General features: G+C 38.9%; 1 protein-coding gene across 1 annotated transcript; it reads right to left on the bottom strand.

Moving 5' to 3' along the window:
* Positions 1-207: 207 nt before the first annotated feature.
* Positions 208-12,945, bottom strand: ercc4 (excision repair cross-complementation group 4). Its single transcript, XM_063003806.1, has 11 exons — positions 12,619-12,945; positions 9,423-9,603; positions 7,073-7,268; positions 6,273-6,480; positions 5,839-6,019; positions 5,005-5,127; positions 4,034-4,141; positions 3,373-3,940; positions 3,176-3,268; positions 2,955-3,067; positions 208-1,161 (listed from the first exon to the last, which is right to left on the bottom strand). The coding sequence occupies exons 1-11, from the start codon at positions 12,793-12,795 to the stop codon at positions 419-421; spliced, it is 2,691 nt and encodes an 896-aa protein (XP_062859876.1). The 5' UTR covers positions 12,796-12,945; the 3' UTR covers positions 208-418.
* Between the last annotated feature and the right edge of the window lie 3,487 nt (positions 12,946-16,432).

Raw genomic sequence — 16,432 nt, 5'->3', positions numbered from 1 at the left:
GACTTTGGATCAACTGTAGCTGCCTAACATAACATAACTTAACATATTATATTATATTACATTATGAAACTTAACAGTCTAACATAAGACGTCCCCCCTGCCACCTGTTCTATAGTCATATTCATACGTTCAGTACATAAATTACAACAGGATGAACATAAGAGAAAAGGCAAAAATAGTTTGATATAAATATGGATTTACTGTTAAGGCCAGGATGTACATTATCAGCAATACATTTTATTATTTTAATGTAGACTAAAATTTTAAAAACCTCACACACTCGTTACAAAATCCCTGATGTACAAAACATTCAAAATTCATGGACTGCATGTTATATAAATTTACATATTTCAATCTAAATCAAAACACATATCGAAGGCATCACACACATTTGAGTTTGTCTGTTAATCTTTGTTTACTACTTTGAAGTCTGTCTGTTTTTCTGAACAGAAGCCACGTCCATTGTATTGTGCAGGAATTCATAGAGCTGTTTTGCATTACTTGCACTGCCCAGAATTTCCTTCAGCGTGTCCTGGCTTTGGGTGAGCAGATCGGCCACGCTGGCAGCGTGTTTAATCAGCGCCCTGACATTTTTGACGTTTACTCCAGGCATACGAAGCAGGAAGTCATAGGGTCCGGGGTTGTACAGATCTACGGATTCCTCTACAGTGTCCGATTCGGCTGTGATGGCCTGGGCAGTGGCAGCATCTGGCTCCTTCCGACCACGCTTAAGTTCCTCGAAAAGCTCAGCAGTGGCGTGGGGTGATGGGCACCAGAGCAGCCTCAGCCGGGAAAAATGGAGGGTCAGGAGAGTCAGTTTTGAGGAGATGTCATTGGCAGAGATCTCTTGGCGCATGTCGCTACGGGCCACAAGTGAGAACGGTTTGGCTGGGTCGAATTCAATGAGCAGGACAGGACGACGGTAGAAGCGGCTCATGGAGAGGCACTGAGTGTACAGGCGGCCGCTCTGCAGTGAGCCGATCAGATCGCTTACACTCTTGCGCTCTACACAGATTTCAGGTGTTAGGATGTAGTCTCCCACCTCCAGAGTTACAGGTTCGATGTCTAGTCCTCGCCGGTGCAGCAACGAAGGAAGCTCGCTGCGGAACTCTCGCATGTCAACAATAACACAAGACGGCTCTTTCACTTCCTCCTGTCCACCTAAAAAATAAATAATATATACACCAATCAGGCATAACATTATGACCACCTCCTTATTTCTACACTCACTGTCCATTTTATCAGCTCCACTTACCATATAGAAGCACTTCGTAGTTCTACAATTACTGACTGTAGTCCATCTGTTTCTCTACATACTTTTTTAGCCTGCTTTCACCCTGTTCTTTAATGGTCAGGACCCCCACAGGACCACTACAGAGCAGGTATTATTTGGGTGGTGGATCATTCTCAGCACTACAGTGACACTGACATGGTGGTGGTGTGTTAGTGTGTGTTGTGCTGGTATGAGTGGATAAAGACAGGCCATAATGTTATGGCTGATCGGTGTAAATATCATGTTATTCTATATACACTATATGGCCAAAATTATGAGGACAAATAATTGAATTATTAAGTTATTATTATTTTTCTATTTTCCCAATTTAGCGTAGTCAGTTTGTCTCCCGCTGCTGGAGATCCTTGATTGCAGTCAAGGCGGGTATATTGCTGCTCACGCCTCCTGTGACCCGCACACAGCCCTTTTCATCTATGCACTCTGCACAGGCGCCTCTCTATCTGCCAATCAGGGTCCTTACACAGTATTTGAATAGCCCACCCACATAGACTGGTCATCCCGCCCTAGCAGAACCGTGTCTGCTGCAGGCACTGCTAATTATGTCTGCTAGATGGCGCCCAGTCTACTGGTGGCAACACAGAGTTTCAAACCAAGGAGTTCAGAATCTCAGCACTGGTGTGCTAGCGGAATATCCCGCTGCGCCACCTGGGTGCTATTAAGTTATTATTAAATAATAATAGTTTAAAAATAGTAATGCTACCAGGCGTATAAAATCACAGGAGTAAAAAAATTTGCTATTAAATGTATGGCAACAGTAAGACTGTTTCTGTGTAAACAAAGCAGCGTCCAATAAAACATGGTTTGATGTGGGGCTAGCCCAGAGCCCTGACCTCAACCTCACTAAATACCTTTAAGATAAATTGGAATGTTCATTGCAAGCCAGTCCTTCTGGTCAAACAAAAGTGTCTGACCTCATGACTGCTTGTTTGAGGACTCTGCACCCGATACACTCATATCATAAAAACAAACACTAGTATTTTATAACCAATGCAGTGTCAACACAGTGCTGAGAATGGTCCATATCCCAAATAACTACTGATCAGGAGGGGTCCCTTTCAGCTGATACACTTTTAAGGGGTTGGGGTGGGGGGTTTGACAGTGTGCAGAGCAACATTTGGGTGTGTGGTAATAATATGGTTGTTTGTGTTGTTTTGGTCAGTCATTGTATACCCACAATGTACATCTGTATGGTATGTGTATCTTATAAAATGCAATGTGTGTATATAAATGGTAGAGATATATAGCAGGCAATGGTTGCCAGAGTACACATGGAAATTTAGCATATAACTGGGTGCAAAGAAGGGCGCAGTGCAGTTGGCAGAGGTTGCTAGGAAAATTAAGCAAACTGGGTCAAAGGGGGGAAGGGGTCAAAAAGGGTCACATAAAAAAAATATATCTGTTGGTGGGACAGCCAGAGCCCAGTTTGGGACAGCAGTAGCGGTAATGGGTAGTGCTTTGGGCTATCAATCAGAAGATTGTCGGTTCAAATCCAGGCTTTGTTCTGCAGCTACTGTTGGGTCCTTGAGCAAGACCCTTTTAATCCTGTCTGCTCCAGGGGCGCCGTACAATTGCTGACCCTGCCCTCTGACCCCAGCTTCCAAACAAGCATACGTATATACATGTAAGACTAATAAAGGTGTTATTATATTATTATTATTACCTGCTTTGCGAGAGTTGGTAGTAGCATTAGCTGGTTCCTGACTTCGGGTCAGGTCCTGGTTCGTATCTGCTCGGCCTTCTCTTTCTTCTGGCACTACCATGCTGGCTTTTTCTCTGTGTGCAATGCAAATAACGCATGAAATTATGAGTAATTGTGGGTCATTTATATATACTCAAAGAAAGCTTTTGGTTACATTTGGTTGAAATGTGTAAAGCTCAGACCTTATCAGATGTTCAAATGCTTGTTTCTCTTTATTCAGAGCTGTGAGATACCTCTGCTCCTCTGTCGAGCCACCATAGATGAGAAAATAAACCCTATAATGCACAAAATGTGTGTTTGTACTAAATTTATATAAAAATAATGAGATGTAAGTTATCCTTGGTGTTGAAAGAAACATGGAGTGTATAGAAGATTCTACCTGAGAGGTACGCCTGGCCTGCTGGCTTTGTAAACCTCCAACTGGCGCACAAAGCTCAGTTCAGCATCGTACAGCACCACAAACATGGGCTTGACCTCTTCCAACACTCGGGTCAGACTGTATGGGTCAGTGCATCCTTTCAGTGGATGAATGACAGTTAATGGTTCATTAAGAATACCATAGTAAGAATCTGAGGAGAGATTGAAAACTTTTTCTTCCTCTGTCTTTACATTTTCAGCCTGTTCTTCATCATCTCCGCTGCTGCCCATCTGTTCTAGCACAGCTTCTTTCTCCTGTCCCACCATCTGGGTGAGAGTCAGTGAAGGTCGCTGCTTCTTTCTGCGTGGTTTGGTATTTTTGTGTTGAGCCTTTTTGTCTTTAGACGTCTTTGCCACATCTTTTCCGGGGCAGCCGCTACCTTGTTTAGGTTTATCAGGCACTGGTACGGCCTCGTGTTTTCCAATAGTGCGTGAGTAAAGGCGGGTGAGAAGAGAGTCTGCACCTTGCTGGATGTAGTTCTTTAGCTGAGCACACGTCCTGTCATCGCTGGCACAGATCAGCACGTTACCTGGATCACAAATATCCTTACACATTACATTAGCTCTCCAAACTGGTCTCATTAAAATAGTGTGAAATTATTTTCTATGTATAATGGCTTTACCTGGTTCATGCTCAGAGCTGCTATTTTCCTTCTCAATCTCCTGCAGAACCTCTGTCAGAGCCTCCCACTTTGGATTATTTTCTAGCACCAGCTCTTTTTTCAACAGGGCTACACATACACACATGCAGATTAGTTATACAGAAGTTATTTGGTACTGGTCGAAGGTTTAACAGCACTGTGGAATCTACAAGTACTCAATGGTTTGTATTTTAATCATGACCAAAACATCACTGGCAGTTATACTGGTCAGGAATGAGCATTTGAACTATTTCTGCTCAACCTACAGGAAGAGTTTTGAATCTGACAATAAAAATAAATCATTTTGTTGATAGTAATGATTGAAAACGTCTAACATTTAGCATCCATTAATTAGTGGCAGCAGTAGCAATATTGTAACCATTTGTTGAGAAACCAAATTTATAGAACAAATAATTAGCCCTGGGTAGTAACACGCTACAATTCTGCAGTCTTCAGCCTTTTCACCCCAGTTTTTTTTTCCACTTAGACAATACCAGTGTCCATTTACTGAGTCTTTACATCTTTATATCACGTCACAGCCACCAGTCCAGGAGGGTGAGGGAGACACATGAGGCCAGCCACTGCCTTAATGCAATCTCACTGGGCGATCTTGAAACAAAGAAATAACTGCTCTTGCTTATAACCATGAGCACAGAGACACCCTGGACTGGTCAGCAAAGCTTGATTGAGAAGAGAGAAAGAGATACCATAAGCCATCTGTGGGAGGGCAAACTTACAACCAAAAGCAATCTGTTGGAGGGTAAACTATATACACAGTGGTGCTATAGGCTGGTAAGGTTTTTACATACAGATGTGGGGTTTTAGGCCCTGCGATGGATTAGTGTCCTGTTTATGGTGTGCTACTGCATTGCTATATAGCTGGATAAAGCGGTGGTAAAACATGAAAATGAATGAAGGAATGAATGAACTGTATGTGCATGTATGTGTTATACCAGTTGAACTTGGTTTTTGGTCCACTTCTCCCACTTTGAGCTTCTTTTTTGACTCAGGAATGCGGTACACACGGCTACGGGCATTCACAAACATAGATGTGCTCGAATCCAGGAAGAGCCAGCCTGAAGAGACACAGGAAATTCAGAACTTTACACATATTCAGTTAAAGGTAATACTGAAAAACAACACAGACATTCATGTAATTCACTTGAGGTTTGTCTTGGTTTTCCTGTGATCTTTGTAATCATGACACTTTAACTGTTCCGAGTTGGAGCTTTAGCGCAGCATAAAAGTACATCATGTGTGGCTGCAGACAAAGTAAAGCTCACTTTCTGATGGCATATTTTGTGACATGCTGGGAAAATACTGCACCCAAAGTAACATGGGTAGGGGTCCTGCTCTGTAACTGGTCTTGGTATGAGCCAATAAACATAGGATTGAACAAATCACAAAAACAATGTGTGCACTCCAGTATCCGCTGGGCACATGGGCCAGTTATTTTTACAAACACTACATGAGAAAAAGCAAGTTGGCCCAGTGTTCTCTTAAAACAGCTTTCGAAAACATTGCCACTGGCCTGTCTGGGCGCAAAAGCTAGGTGGCGACTCCAGCTGTCTGGTTGAGATGATAGCACAAGTGGCAAAGAATGCATGGAGAATAGTGTAGTACTCTGTTCGCAGTACATTTTTCTGTAAAATTCTGTCATGGGCTGATGTAAAGATGCGGCCTGCAGCTTCATGAGTACTGGAGCAGACGTGTGTTAGCCTGTGGCCCATCTTGGCCAGTAAGATGGGTAATTAAGTATGTCCAGTTTGGAAGAAAGCAAAAAGTACCTGAATTACTGCCAAAGTTTTTCTGACTGGAGCGCAGGGATTCCAGCAGGTTGAGGAAGGTGACACAGTCATATTGGGTGAGGTAGAGCAGCAGGGTTCGTAATATCTTAAGGTCCTGCACTAGAGATTTCGTCTTAGCTCCCAGCTGATGCCACAAGGGGTCAAGGTAATGCCGAATGGTCTACAAAAACAAAGGTCACATTTGAGCAAAAATGTAAAGGTGTGGTCACATTTTATTAATACACTGCAGCCTTTTCATAGGTGAACAAGTGCATTATACAGGCACATAAAGCTCCTAGTAGACAATTAATGACAGCATTATTTAATAGCATAATAAACATTACATTAGATTAAATACATGAAATAACTGTTTGTATGTCTTTCTTACAAAGTAATACAAGGTCATTACTAATACTTATGCAGGATTCTCTCACTTTCTCAAAGGCGTTGCCAAGTGTATTCTCCAGAGACAGGTCCTCTGCCTCCAAAGTGGGGTTATAGCGCTTGAGCTCCTTTAAACAGGCGTTCATGATGTCCAAAACTGAGCTCTGGATCGCCCGCATGGTGGGAGTTAGCGGTACATGCAGCTCTACTACATCAGGCTTGTGTCTCTCCAGTACAGTGTTCACTGAGGCTTGAAACCTGCCATTGGCCAAAAACAACCAAGCAAAGCATTTAATGTAAATAAACCATAAATACATTCATGTTTATTTTCTAATAATTAGGAATCAATAATAATAAATAATCAATTAGGGAACTCATTTAGGTGTAATATTACATCATCAACTGCTTTATCCTGGTCTTGGTTTTACAACAGGTTTGGTTACACCAAGACACACTGGGGCATAAGGCAGGAATACTTTGCACAGGGCTGCAATCCATTGCAAGACCATACTGCCTCCCATATATAGCTGATCATGTCTACATAGATACCTGGCCGGACAATAACACTAATGAGATTCAAAACTAAATCTAGGTGGGCCAGCGTAATAGACCAGCGCAAGAATAAGAATCATAAAGATCAATAACAACAACAAATAATAAATAAAAATAACAATAAAGCCCTGCAGTAGACTGGTGCCCTGTCCAGGGTATTCCTACCTTGCATATACTGTTTCCCAGTGAAACCAAACCCATCACAATTGTCACCAGCGCAGTTAATGAAATTAAAACGAAATAAATAAATGAAATCAAATCATAAGCTGAGTGTATTGTCCCACCCTAATGTTTATACCTGGGCCAGAGAAAAAGCTTCTTCACAAAAAGGTTTCTCATAACTCGTTCAACTTGACAAAAACCAGTGGAGAAAGCAGTGGCTTTGTCTGTGAAGGCTTTGATGAATCCAGTCTTGTTCTTCTGCCTGTACAGTCTCAAAATAAAGGCCTCCTGGCAGGACTCGATGATCTTATGTGCACGGTAAACAAGGATTCCTGCAACAGTTTCCAGAACATGATTCACTTTATTTGACAGAAGCGTACTACAGTAAATATGTAGAGCAGTTCTTAGGTCGTTTTAATTGTATTGTAATGTAAAACAAAATCTGTTTCTTTTTCAGTGGAAAAACACCAACTGTGTCCAACACACCCTACAGTAAGAAATGTAAACCTGAACATTTGTGAAACAAAATCAACTCTTCATTAAAGATGTCCCAAAAGAGAAACAAATTCCACAGGTCAATAACCTTTCTTTCACATGGAGAGAAAGAAACACAAATCAACGTTCAGACCATGGATATACAATTTTTTGATTTTAAATAAGATTTAAAACAACAACAAGACCAGGGTTCAGGTCCCAGGTGGAGCAGTCCAGGTCCTTTCTGTGTGGAGTTTGCATGTTCTCCTTATGTCTGGAATTGACACGGTCAATTTCACAAATGTACCCACTGGTTTCCAGTACTGCCAAATTCTAGGAAATTCTGACATTCATGTTTCTTTTTTTCCATGCACCCTGTGCAAAAGCATCCAGCAAGCATTAGTCCTAGTTTGTAGTAGGGATGGGCATGTTTATTTGGATAAACAAATACTCAAAAGGATCCCAGCATTTGTTTGTTTCAATCAAGTAGGCAAACCAGCAAAATTCTTATTCAAATTACAACTCAAAATATAGTAAGTATATATCAATATTCAACCAGCCAAAAAAAATAAGAAAAGGAAATAGCTTTAAACTTTTCTGCAGAGCTAGATTTTGCATAAAGTCTTTCTCAGTTGAATGATAATGCGAAGTTATGGTGTATTGCAAACTACATCTGGTAATTAAGAATAAAGATGAAAATAGATATATTTCTTAATCTGATTTTTAAAATTCAGTATTTAATTTTTTTTTATATATTTTCTTTATGCATTTTCTCCCTTTTCTCCCTTTTAGCGCGTCCAATTGCCTGATTGCGTCATGCTTCCTCTTCACCAATGCCGATCCCTGCTCTGATTGAGGAGAACGAAGCTAACCCACGCCCCCTCCGACACGTGGGCAGCATGTCATATGCATTTTATCACCTGCACTTTGACGAGTGCAGTGCAGCTCAGCGTTGTGTATGGAGAGACACACCCTGACAGCACTCTTTTCTCATCTCTGTGCAGGCGCCATCAATCAGCCAGCAGAGGTCGTAATTGCACCAGTCATGAGAGAGATACTCCATCCGGCTTAGTCCCGCCCAAATCTGAACAACAGGCCAATCGTTGTTCATGTGGCCGCTCATCCTTAGCCGGTAGGCAGAGCTGAGATTCGATAGGATGTATTCGAGATCCCAGCTCTGGTGCGGCCCCATTCAGTATTTAATTTGACATGATCACCTACTCATAAAATGTGCAATGAACAGTTAACCCTCACAAAATACTAATACTTGACAATTTAACACTTTTTATTAAAATATTTGAATACAATTTAATTATTTAACTAAATCGTTTTCCAAATAGTGGCTTGTCTTTGATACACCTCCGAGAAAGCATAATACATGTACAGTCTTAACAGTGGACATACTGGGAATACAAATCTATTTGTATAGTTGTACAGTTACTTGATTAAATATTAGAATAATAATTTATATATATGAACAGATTTGGATAAATATTACATAAAAGATTATTGATTTCTTATCATAATTATTTGGTGTTAAAATGATGCACACAGTGTACATTTTTAAACAGTGGTTATAAACATATGAACGATTAAGTCACTGTATACTAGAGATGCAAGTTTTAACTGATAACCAACAAGCTTATAGCGTCCCATCAAAATATAAAATAAAACAGTTTCATTCAGTTCTTTATGCTTTACTGGATTAGAGCAGTAAGATGTTCAAAACACTGAGACCATTTCAGCATCATGGATGTAGATTTTATGCAGAATCAGTAGCAAACAGTGCTAATAAAACATGCTAATCAAATAATATAAATGTAGACAATACATTAAAGTTCTTTAGTGAATCATTTAATGGTAACATTAATGTAGTTGATATTAGATGAAAAGCAGAGTTCTAACTTTATACTGAATGAAGATGCAAAATATCCAAATCAGTTTCTCTATTCTGATGCAAAACAACTTCTCTAGAGGGCATTTTTGTTGTAATACAAATGTAAAGAGCTGACCTGAGATAAGGTGAGCAGGGATTTTGTCTGTGAGGAAGTCCACCACCAGGATGCGGCTAGTCACAAACAGGACTCCCCCCTGAGTGTACACATTATATCGCTCATTGCTCTGTACATCACTGGTGATGGTGCGGGGAAGGTGGCTCACTCCTTCTGCTTTCAGCTGCGCAGTGAAGAACTCCTGTAATGCAGCACATCATCAGATACCACAAACACATATGCTTTCCTGACATTTATCCGAATACCTATTTCATCAGCAGTCTGTCTTAATTTTTTATAACAAACATTAATCATTGCAGTAATGTCAATAATTAGCCGATACCAGATTAAGAAGTCATTATTTGATTAAAGCTGATTATTATAAATGTTGTTTAAATTCATTTACAACAGCTGTCGCTTAATTCCTATAGCCTGTACAGAGTAAGAACACTAAGTACAGATTTGAAACACTTTTACCCACCCTCAGTGTGCATGAGTCAGCTCTGTGCACAAGCTGCATTCAAAGATTGTAATAAAAGCTTTTAGTGCATTTAGTTTTTATTTTAAATTCATATTATTCTATACTGTTTTATTCACATTTACATTTGAGTCCAAAACACAACATATATCTGTGTGAATTATGGAAGCTGTGTTCCAGACAATGATGTTGCAATAAAATGCTTAGAAAAGTTATATCTAAAGTGGCCAGGTTTGTGGTTTCCCAGCCAAATTAAGCTTTTTTAAAAGCTCACTGGTGAAAATTCTAATGTTGCAAAGTGTGATTGTTTTTTGGGCTACTTTCAAAAAGCCTAGTCAAAAAGAATGTAAATAGATCCTAATTAAAACTCAAATCAAAATAAAGTTGCACAGCATGGCAGTAAAACAAAGAGTTTGGAAAGGAGTCCTGAAAAGTCATGACAGCAGAAAATAAAGCAGATGTAAATGACAGACCAAAAGTTCAAACAGTTCTTCACGTCACCTGAAATTCTAATTGGAAATCATAAGCAAATGAAAAGACTAAACTGTTATCAGACAAAGAGGATTGAGGGGAGAAGAGAATGCAGGAGAGGAAAGAACAGAAAAGAGTAAGTACTAGTCAAATTCAGTTTTTTTTGTGTTGTGTTACTATTACATTTTCTTGACTAGGATCTGAAATTATTATTAGATAATAATAATAATAAAACAAATACTAATCAAATAAAAATTCTTTCAAAATTCTTTCTTACAAAAAGTATACATTAGAATAAGATAAAAAAAAGTAAGATTAACAGAAGATATAATAGTACACTCTTAGTTCCTTTGCCATTTGCCCGTTTTCTTCAAACATTTGTGACACCTTAAAGATTAGGGGGTAGTTTCAGCTTATTAGGGGAGGGTGGTAGACATACTTTGGGATGCATATTTGTGCTGGACCTGGCAACGCTGGCTATATAAGCTGTAGGACAGAACTTCAGTCAAACACAAAAATAGCTTAAGTATGGTATAAGCACCCCCTTAAAAAGGCACAAAGTGTGTAAGATAGAATTATTACTAGATAACCTGTGTAAGATAGAAGTATTACTAGATAACCTGTGTATAATAAAATTATTACTAGATAACCTGTGTATGATAAAATTATTACTAGATAACCTGTGTAAGATGGAAGTATTACTAGATAACCTGTGTATAATAAAATTATTACTAGATAACCTGTGTATGATAAAATTATTACTAGATAACCTGTGTAAGATAGAATTATTACTAGATAACCTGTGTAAGATAGAATTATTACTAGATAACATGTGTAAGATAGAATTATTACTAGATAACCTGTGTAAGATAGAAGTAATACTAGATAACCTGTGTAAGATAGAATTATTACTAGATAACCTGTGTAAGATAGAATTATTACTAGATAACCTGTGTAAGATAGAATTATTACTAGATAACCTGTGTAAGATAGAAGTAATACTAGATAACCTGTGTATAATAAAATTATTACTAGATAACCTGTGTAAGATAGAATTATTACTAGATAACCTGTGTAAGATAGAATTATTACTAGATAACCTGTGTAAGATTGAAGTAATACTAGATAACCTGTGTATAATAAAATTATTACTAGATAACCTGTGTAAGATAGAATTATTACTGGATAACCTGTGTAAGATAGAATTATTACTAGATAACCTGTGTAAGATAGAATTATTACTGGATAACCTGTGTAAGATAGAATTATTACTAGATAACCTGTGTAAGATAGAATTATTACTAGATAACCTGTGTAAGATAGAATTATTACTAGATAACCTGTGTAAGATAGAATTATTACTGGATAACCTGTGTAAGATAGAATTATTACTAGATAACCTGTGTAAGATAGAATTATTACTAGATAACCTGTGTAAGATAGAATTATTACTGGATAACCTGTGTAAGATAGAATTATTACTGGATAACCTGTGTAAGATAGAATTATTACTGGATAACCTGTGTAAGATAGAATTATTACTAGATAACCTGTGTAAGATAGAATTATTACTAGATAACCTGTGTAAGATAGAATTATTACTAGATAACCTGTGTAAGATAGAATTATTACTAGATAACCTGTGTAAGATAGAATTATTACTGGATAACCTGTGTAAGATAGAATTATTACTAGATAACCTGTGTAAGATAGAATTATTACTAGATAACCTGTGTAAGATAGAATTATTACTGGATAACCTGTGTAAGATAGAATTATTACTGGATAACCTGTGTAAGATAGAATTATTACTGGATAACCTGTGTAAGATAGTGTATATAATGAAATGTGCATTGACCACTTTTTTGTTGTAGATTATTAATTTTCTTTCAGCTCTCACTGGTTTTCTGTATCCCACTAAGCTGGCTTTAAAGTTAAACAAGAAATACACTATGGACCATTGGTCAGGTCTCAGTCCATCACTGTGAAGGAGGAGAACGCCACACCGCGACCCTGTTTCTGGGCTTCACGGTTTCCTGCTTAGAGTAACGGTGTTCCGTTCAGCCGGCCAGTCAACAAGTATCGGCGTTTGTTTCGCACTGAAAAGGTCAAACCGAACAAGTGAGGGTTTAAAATGCAGTTCGGACCATGTCCGAGCTTTCAGGGTCGTTGGTCTTGTGTCTCTCTGGCTACATTGACGTGTGGTCGCAAAAAAGTGTGTGGAGTGTGTATGAAGTGTACGGAACACTGTTCTTACTGCACTGTTACCTGTTCTGGTGTGGTGGTGTTCAGCAGCAGCACCAGACTTCCTTCTTCAGAATAAATCTTCATAAAATGTAATAAAATCCTGTCAATACCGAGTCCTTCTGCTGTGATCAACAAGCCATCCGTGCTGAAGAGGCTTAAGAACATTTCTGTTTCATATTCCAGCAACGGTCCTGCCATCCTCTCTGTTAGGTTTAGCCTGAAAGCTACAAACTTCTTCACCCTAAATACTGCACCACTTAGCAGCTGAAAACATTCATCTTAAAGCTTTAGTTCAGAGTGTAACTCCACCGTCGCTCATTACATTTACTAAAAACTATATTAAACATAAATGTAACTAAATAACCGGTGACAGACTTCACAATAAAGCGGTAAACATGCCTGCTGTCACGTGACATCACAAAGCCGTGAAACGACTTGACAAGTCTGCGCATGCGCCATCTAGTGCACTGGAGTCATCCGGCAGCTTCAACCTGAACTCTGCGACAGTCCTTCATTTCTGTCCATTACCTCTGACTGACCTGTAACATACAGTATGTGTCCAGGAGAAAAAGACAACTTTTTAAGCTTAGGTTGTTTTAAATGTTTATCATGGGTAATGAGTTAAAAAATGTTATTTATGGCTTATTCTAGGGGGACAGTGGTACATTTACATTTTCGGCATTTAGCAGACGCCTGTATCCAAAGCGACTTACATAACAGTATACAGTCTGAGCAACTAAGGGTAAAGGGCCTTGCTCAAGGGCCCAACAGAAGCAACCTAGCAGTGGTGGGGCTTGAACCAGCAACCTTTGGATTACCAGTCCTGTGCCCTAACCACTAGGCTACAGCTTGCCCTGACCAGTGGCAGCCTAGTACATTTAAATTTTTTTTTCATTTAGCAGACACTTTTATCCAAAGTGACACACAGTATATTGTCCAAGCAATTAAGGGTTAAGGGCCTTGCTCATGGGCCCAACAGTGGCAACCTGGCAGTAATGGGGCTTGAACCAGCGACCTTTCGGGCACTGGTCCAGTACCTTGACAGCTAGGCAACAACTGTCCTGTAGTGCAGGGTTTTTCAAACTTTTTATAAAACAACCCACATTTTGTCCATGATTTTTTACAAGACCCAGGCAACACAAGCAATGCATCTTACTCTCTGTGGTTTACAAGATGTAACATAAAGCCTCCACAAGGTGGCATTCGCGTACAAGTTTATTTATTTATTTATTTTTTTCGACTTGCGACCCAGGGTTTAAAAACCCCGGCCTAGTGAGTAGATCTGTGGGTTAACAACTAAAAGGTTGTGAATTAATCATGACTTTAATAAGTCAGAGATAAAAGCCAGAAAAAAGCAAACGTGATTCAATACAATTCACAATGACTTTTAATCCCACCATCTGTGTTCATGAGCTCTAAATCCCCTGTCCATTTATGGTCTTCAGTACTGCCTGTAATAATTGCACACACACACACACACACACACACAAACACACACACACACACACACACACACACTGCTATGCAAAATTGGGACACACTTGGATATTGGGAAAAACTTGGATTTTTGCATGTATAAAATATATGGCCTAGTTTAGACTTAATGTATGTATATTTATAATATTGTTCAATTTATAGAAAATGAAATTTTACCCTAAAATAGCTGAAAATGCCAAAAACTAGTGCTAACTTAATTTCAATCAACAAAATCACAACAAAATAGCCGCTCAGGTGGCGCAGCGGTAAAATACGCTAGCGCACCAGAGTTGGGGTTTCGAATACATCGTATCGAATCTCAGCTCTGCCTTTCCGACTGGGCTGGGCGGCAGCATGAACAACGATTGGCTGTTGCTCAGGGTTAGAGGGTAAAAAAGTCAGCTCATAGGTCCTCATAAGTGGTACAACTGCGGCCCCTGCTGGCTGACTGATGGCGCCTGCACAGGGCTGAGGAATAATGCTGATGGGGGTGTGGCCCTCCGTACACAGTGCCCGTCAAGTGTATGAACTCGACTCGTGCAGGTGAAAAATGCAGTCTGTGCTGACTGTACGTGCTGGAGGGGGCATATGTCAGTTGAGAGGCATCCTCAGTCAGCGGTGAAGGGTCGAATCAGTATAGAGGACACATAATTGGACAAGACTAGATTAGGGGGGAAAAATTTGGGAAAAAAAAAATCACAACAAAACACTTAACAAGAGGTGTCTAAACTGTGGCATGAGACTGTATTAGATAGTACTAACACATTTTACCTTAAAACTGTAAAAAAGGTGTGACCTTAATTAACCTTTACATTATTATGTTTTGTGTCTTTTGTTTGTTATTTCCTTTTCATTATTTTGACCACCTCCATCACAGCCCTCCCCATCCAGTCAAAGAACACACCACAGGACTGAGAAAGACTGTGCACATACGTACACACACTATGCTTTACATGGGGACTATGCAGCATTTGCACAAATATTGAGCACAGTATTTAATATTTATAAATGCACATGTACATTACCTTTGCAGAGTGTACATTTCTTAAATTTTAAATTTTTTTAAATTTTTAATATTTTTTGGTGATTTTTACTGCTACTATTTTTTTTTTACTGCTGCTACTACCTCTATTGGAGAGATGCCATACAAAATTTAATTGTACCTGTGTATAGTGACAGTAAAGATTCTATTCTATTTTCCCATAAATCCTTTTGTTAGTGGCTTTTTTACACAGTATTCCACCTTGGTTAAGCATCCTGCACACTGGGTTCATTTTACATTCTTGTACATTTTTTGTGCAGAAGTCAGCACAACACTAAAACTAAACTGACTTTATGCCGAAGATGTGTTGGTATCACTTTAATACTAATAGAACGTTTTACAGTGCACTCTAAATGCTTTCTCACCCCTTTATTCACATAAAACGTCATTTACATTTGAATTACATTTACGTTTTCAGCATTTAGCAGATGCTTTTATCCAGAGAAACTTATAGAAGTGCTTCCACAGTCAACTTTATCTTACTCAGTTCAAGTAGACAGCAGTCCAAGGATACAAATCTGCTAAACCTCGGTAGAACAAACGTATAGGTAGAAGATTAAAAAAAAAAAATAGTATAGAAGATTAGTAAGTGTATGGTAGTTACTAATCCAGTACAGCGGTACCTTAAAACTCAACGTCAGTTGGTTGATGTTGAATTTAAAAGGCGTTGAGTTTCAAGGTATTTTTTCCCATAAGGATGTATGGGAAACCTGTTAATGTGCTCCATGGTCCTGTGGACTTGCATATATTTTAGGCTTATGTAAACTAATGGGGTTGTTTTTGACACTTATACACTGAAAATAGCACAAATATAATATAAACAATAAAAACTAAAAATATTACAATTACAATTACAATTTCTCAGAACCCCGAGCTGTAACACAAGTTTAAAAGTGAAACAGTGAAGAAAATCCAGATAAACACAGATACATGTGGAGCTTTCAGAGTGAATCTGATGGTTATTCCACACAAATGCAGTTTCAACTCATATGCACACTTTGATGATGTTTTACGGCACCGCTCAGGCTGAGCGCTGAACAAAGTGACTGTTCACTGTTAAGTTAAAATTAAATACGTTTTTAAAAAACAAACTGAACACGTTGTGTTTAAGGGAAACATTGAGGTACAAATCTCTCGACAAAGGGCGTTGAGTTTCAAAGATTTTGAGTTTAGGGACGTTGAGTTACAAGGTACCACTGTATCTTAATTGCTAGGTTACCACTGGCCCATTTATAAATTATGTAACTCACTGCTCATTTGCTAATGTTCATCTTCCAGACTAGATGCACTACTACAGAAATGACTTTAGAGAGCAGC

The sequence above is a fragment of the Trichomycterus rosablanca genome, chromosome 10, assembly GCF_030014385.1.
Source record: "Trichomycterus rosablanca isolate fTriRos1 chromosome 10, fTriRos1.hap1, whole genome shotgun sequence".
Taxonomy (NCBI): domain Eukaryota; kingdom Metazoa; phylum Chordata; class Actinopteri; order Siluriformes; family Trichomycteridae; genus Trichomycterus; species Trichomycterus rosablanca.
Note: the sequence above shows the minus strand (reverse complement) of the source record. Positions and strands in the feature narration are given on the sequence as shown.

Excerpts from the sequence above, each read along its gene's own strand:
- ercc4 (XM_063003806.1), bottom strand. The coding sequence starts at position 12,795 with ATGGCAGGACCGTTGCTGGAATATGAAACAGAAATGTTCTTAAGCCTC. Across the intron at positions 5,128-5,838 it reads AAACTTTGGCAGTAATTCAG|GCTGGCTCTTCCTGGATTCG; the intron begins GTACTTTTTGCT and ends GTGTCTCTTCAG. Across the intron at positions 3,068-3,175 it reads GCATTTGAACATCTGATAAG|AGAAAAAGCCAGCATGGTAG; the intron begins GTCTGAGCTTTA and ends CATTGCACACAG.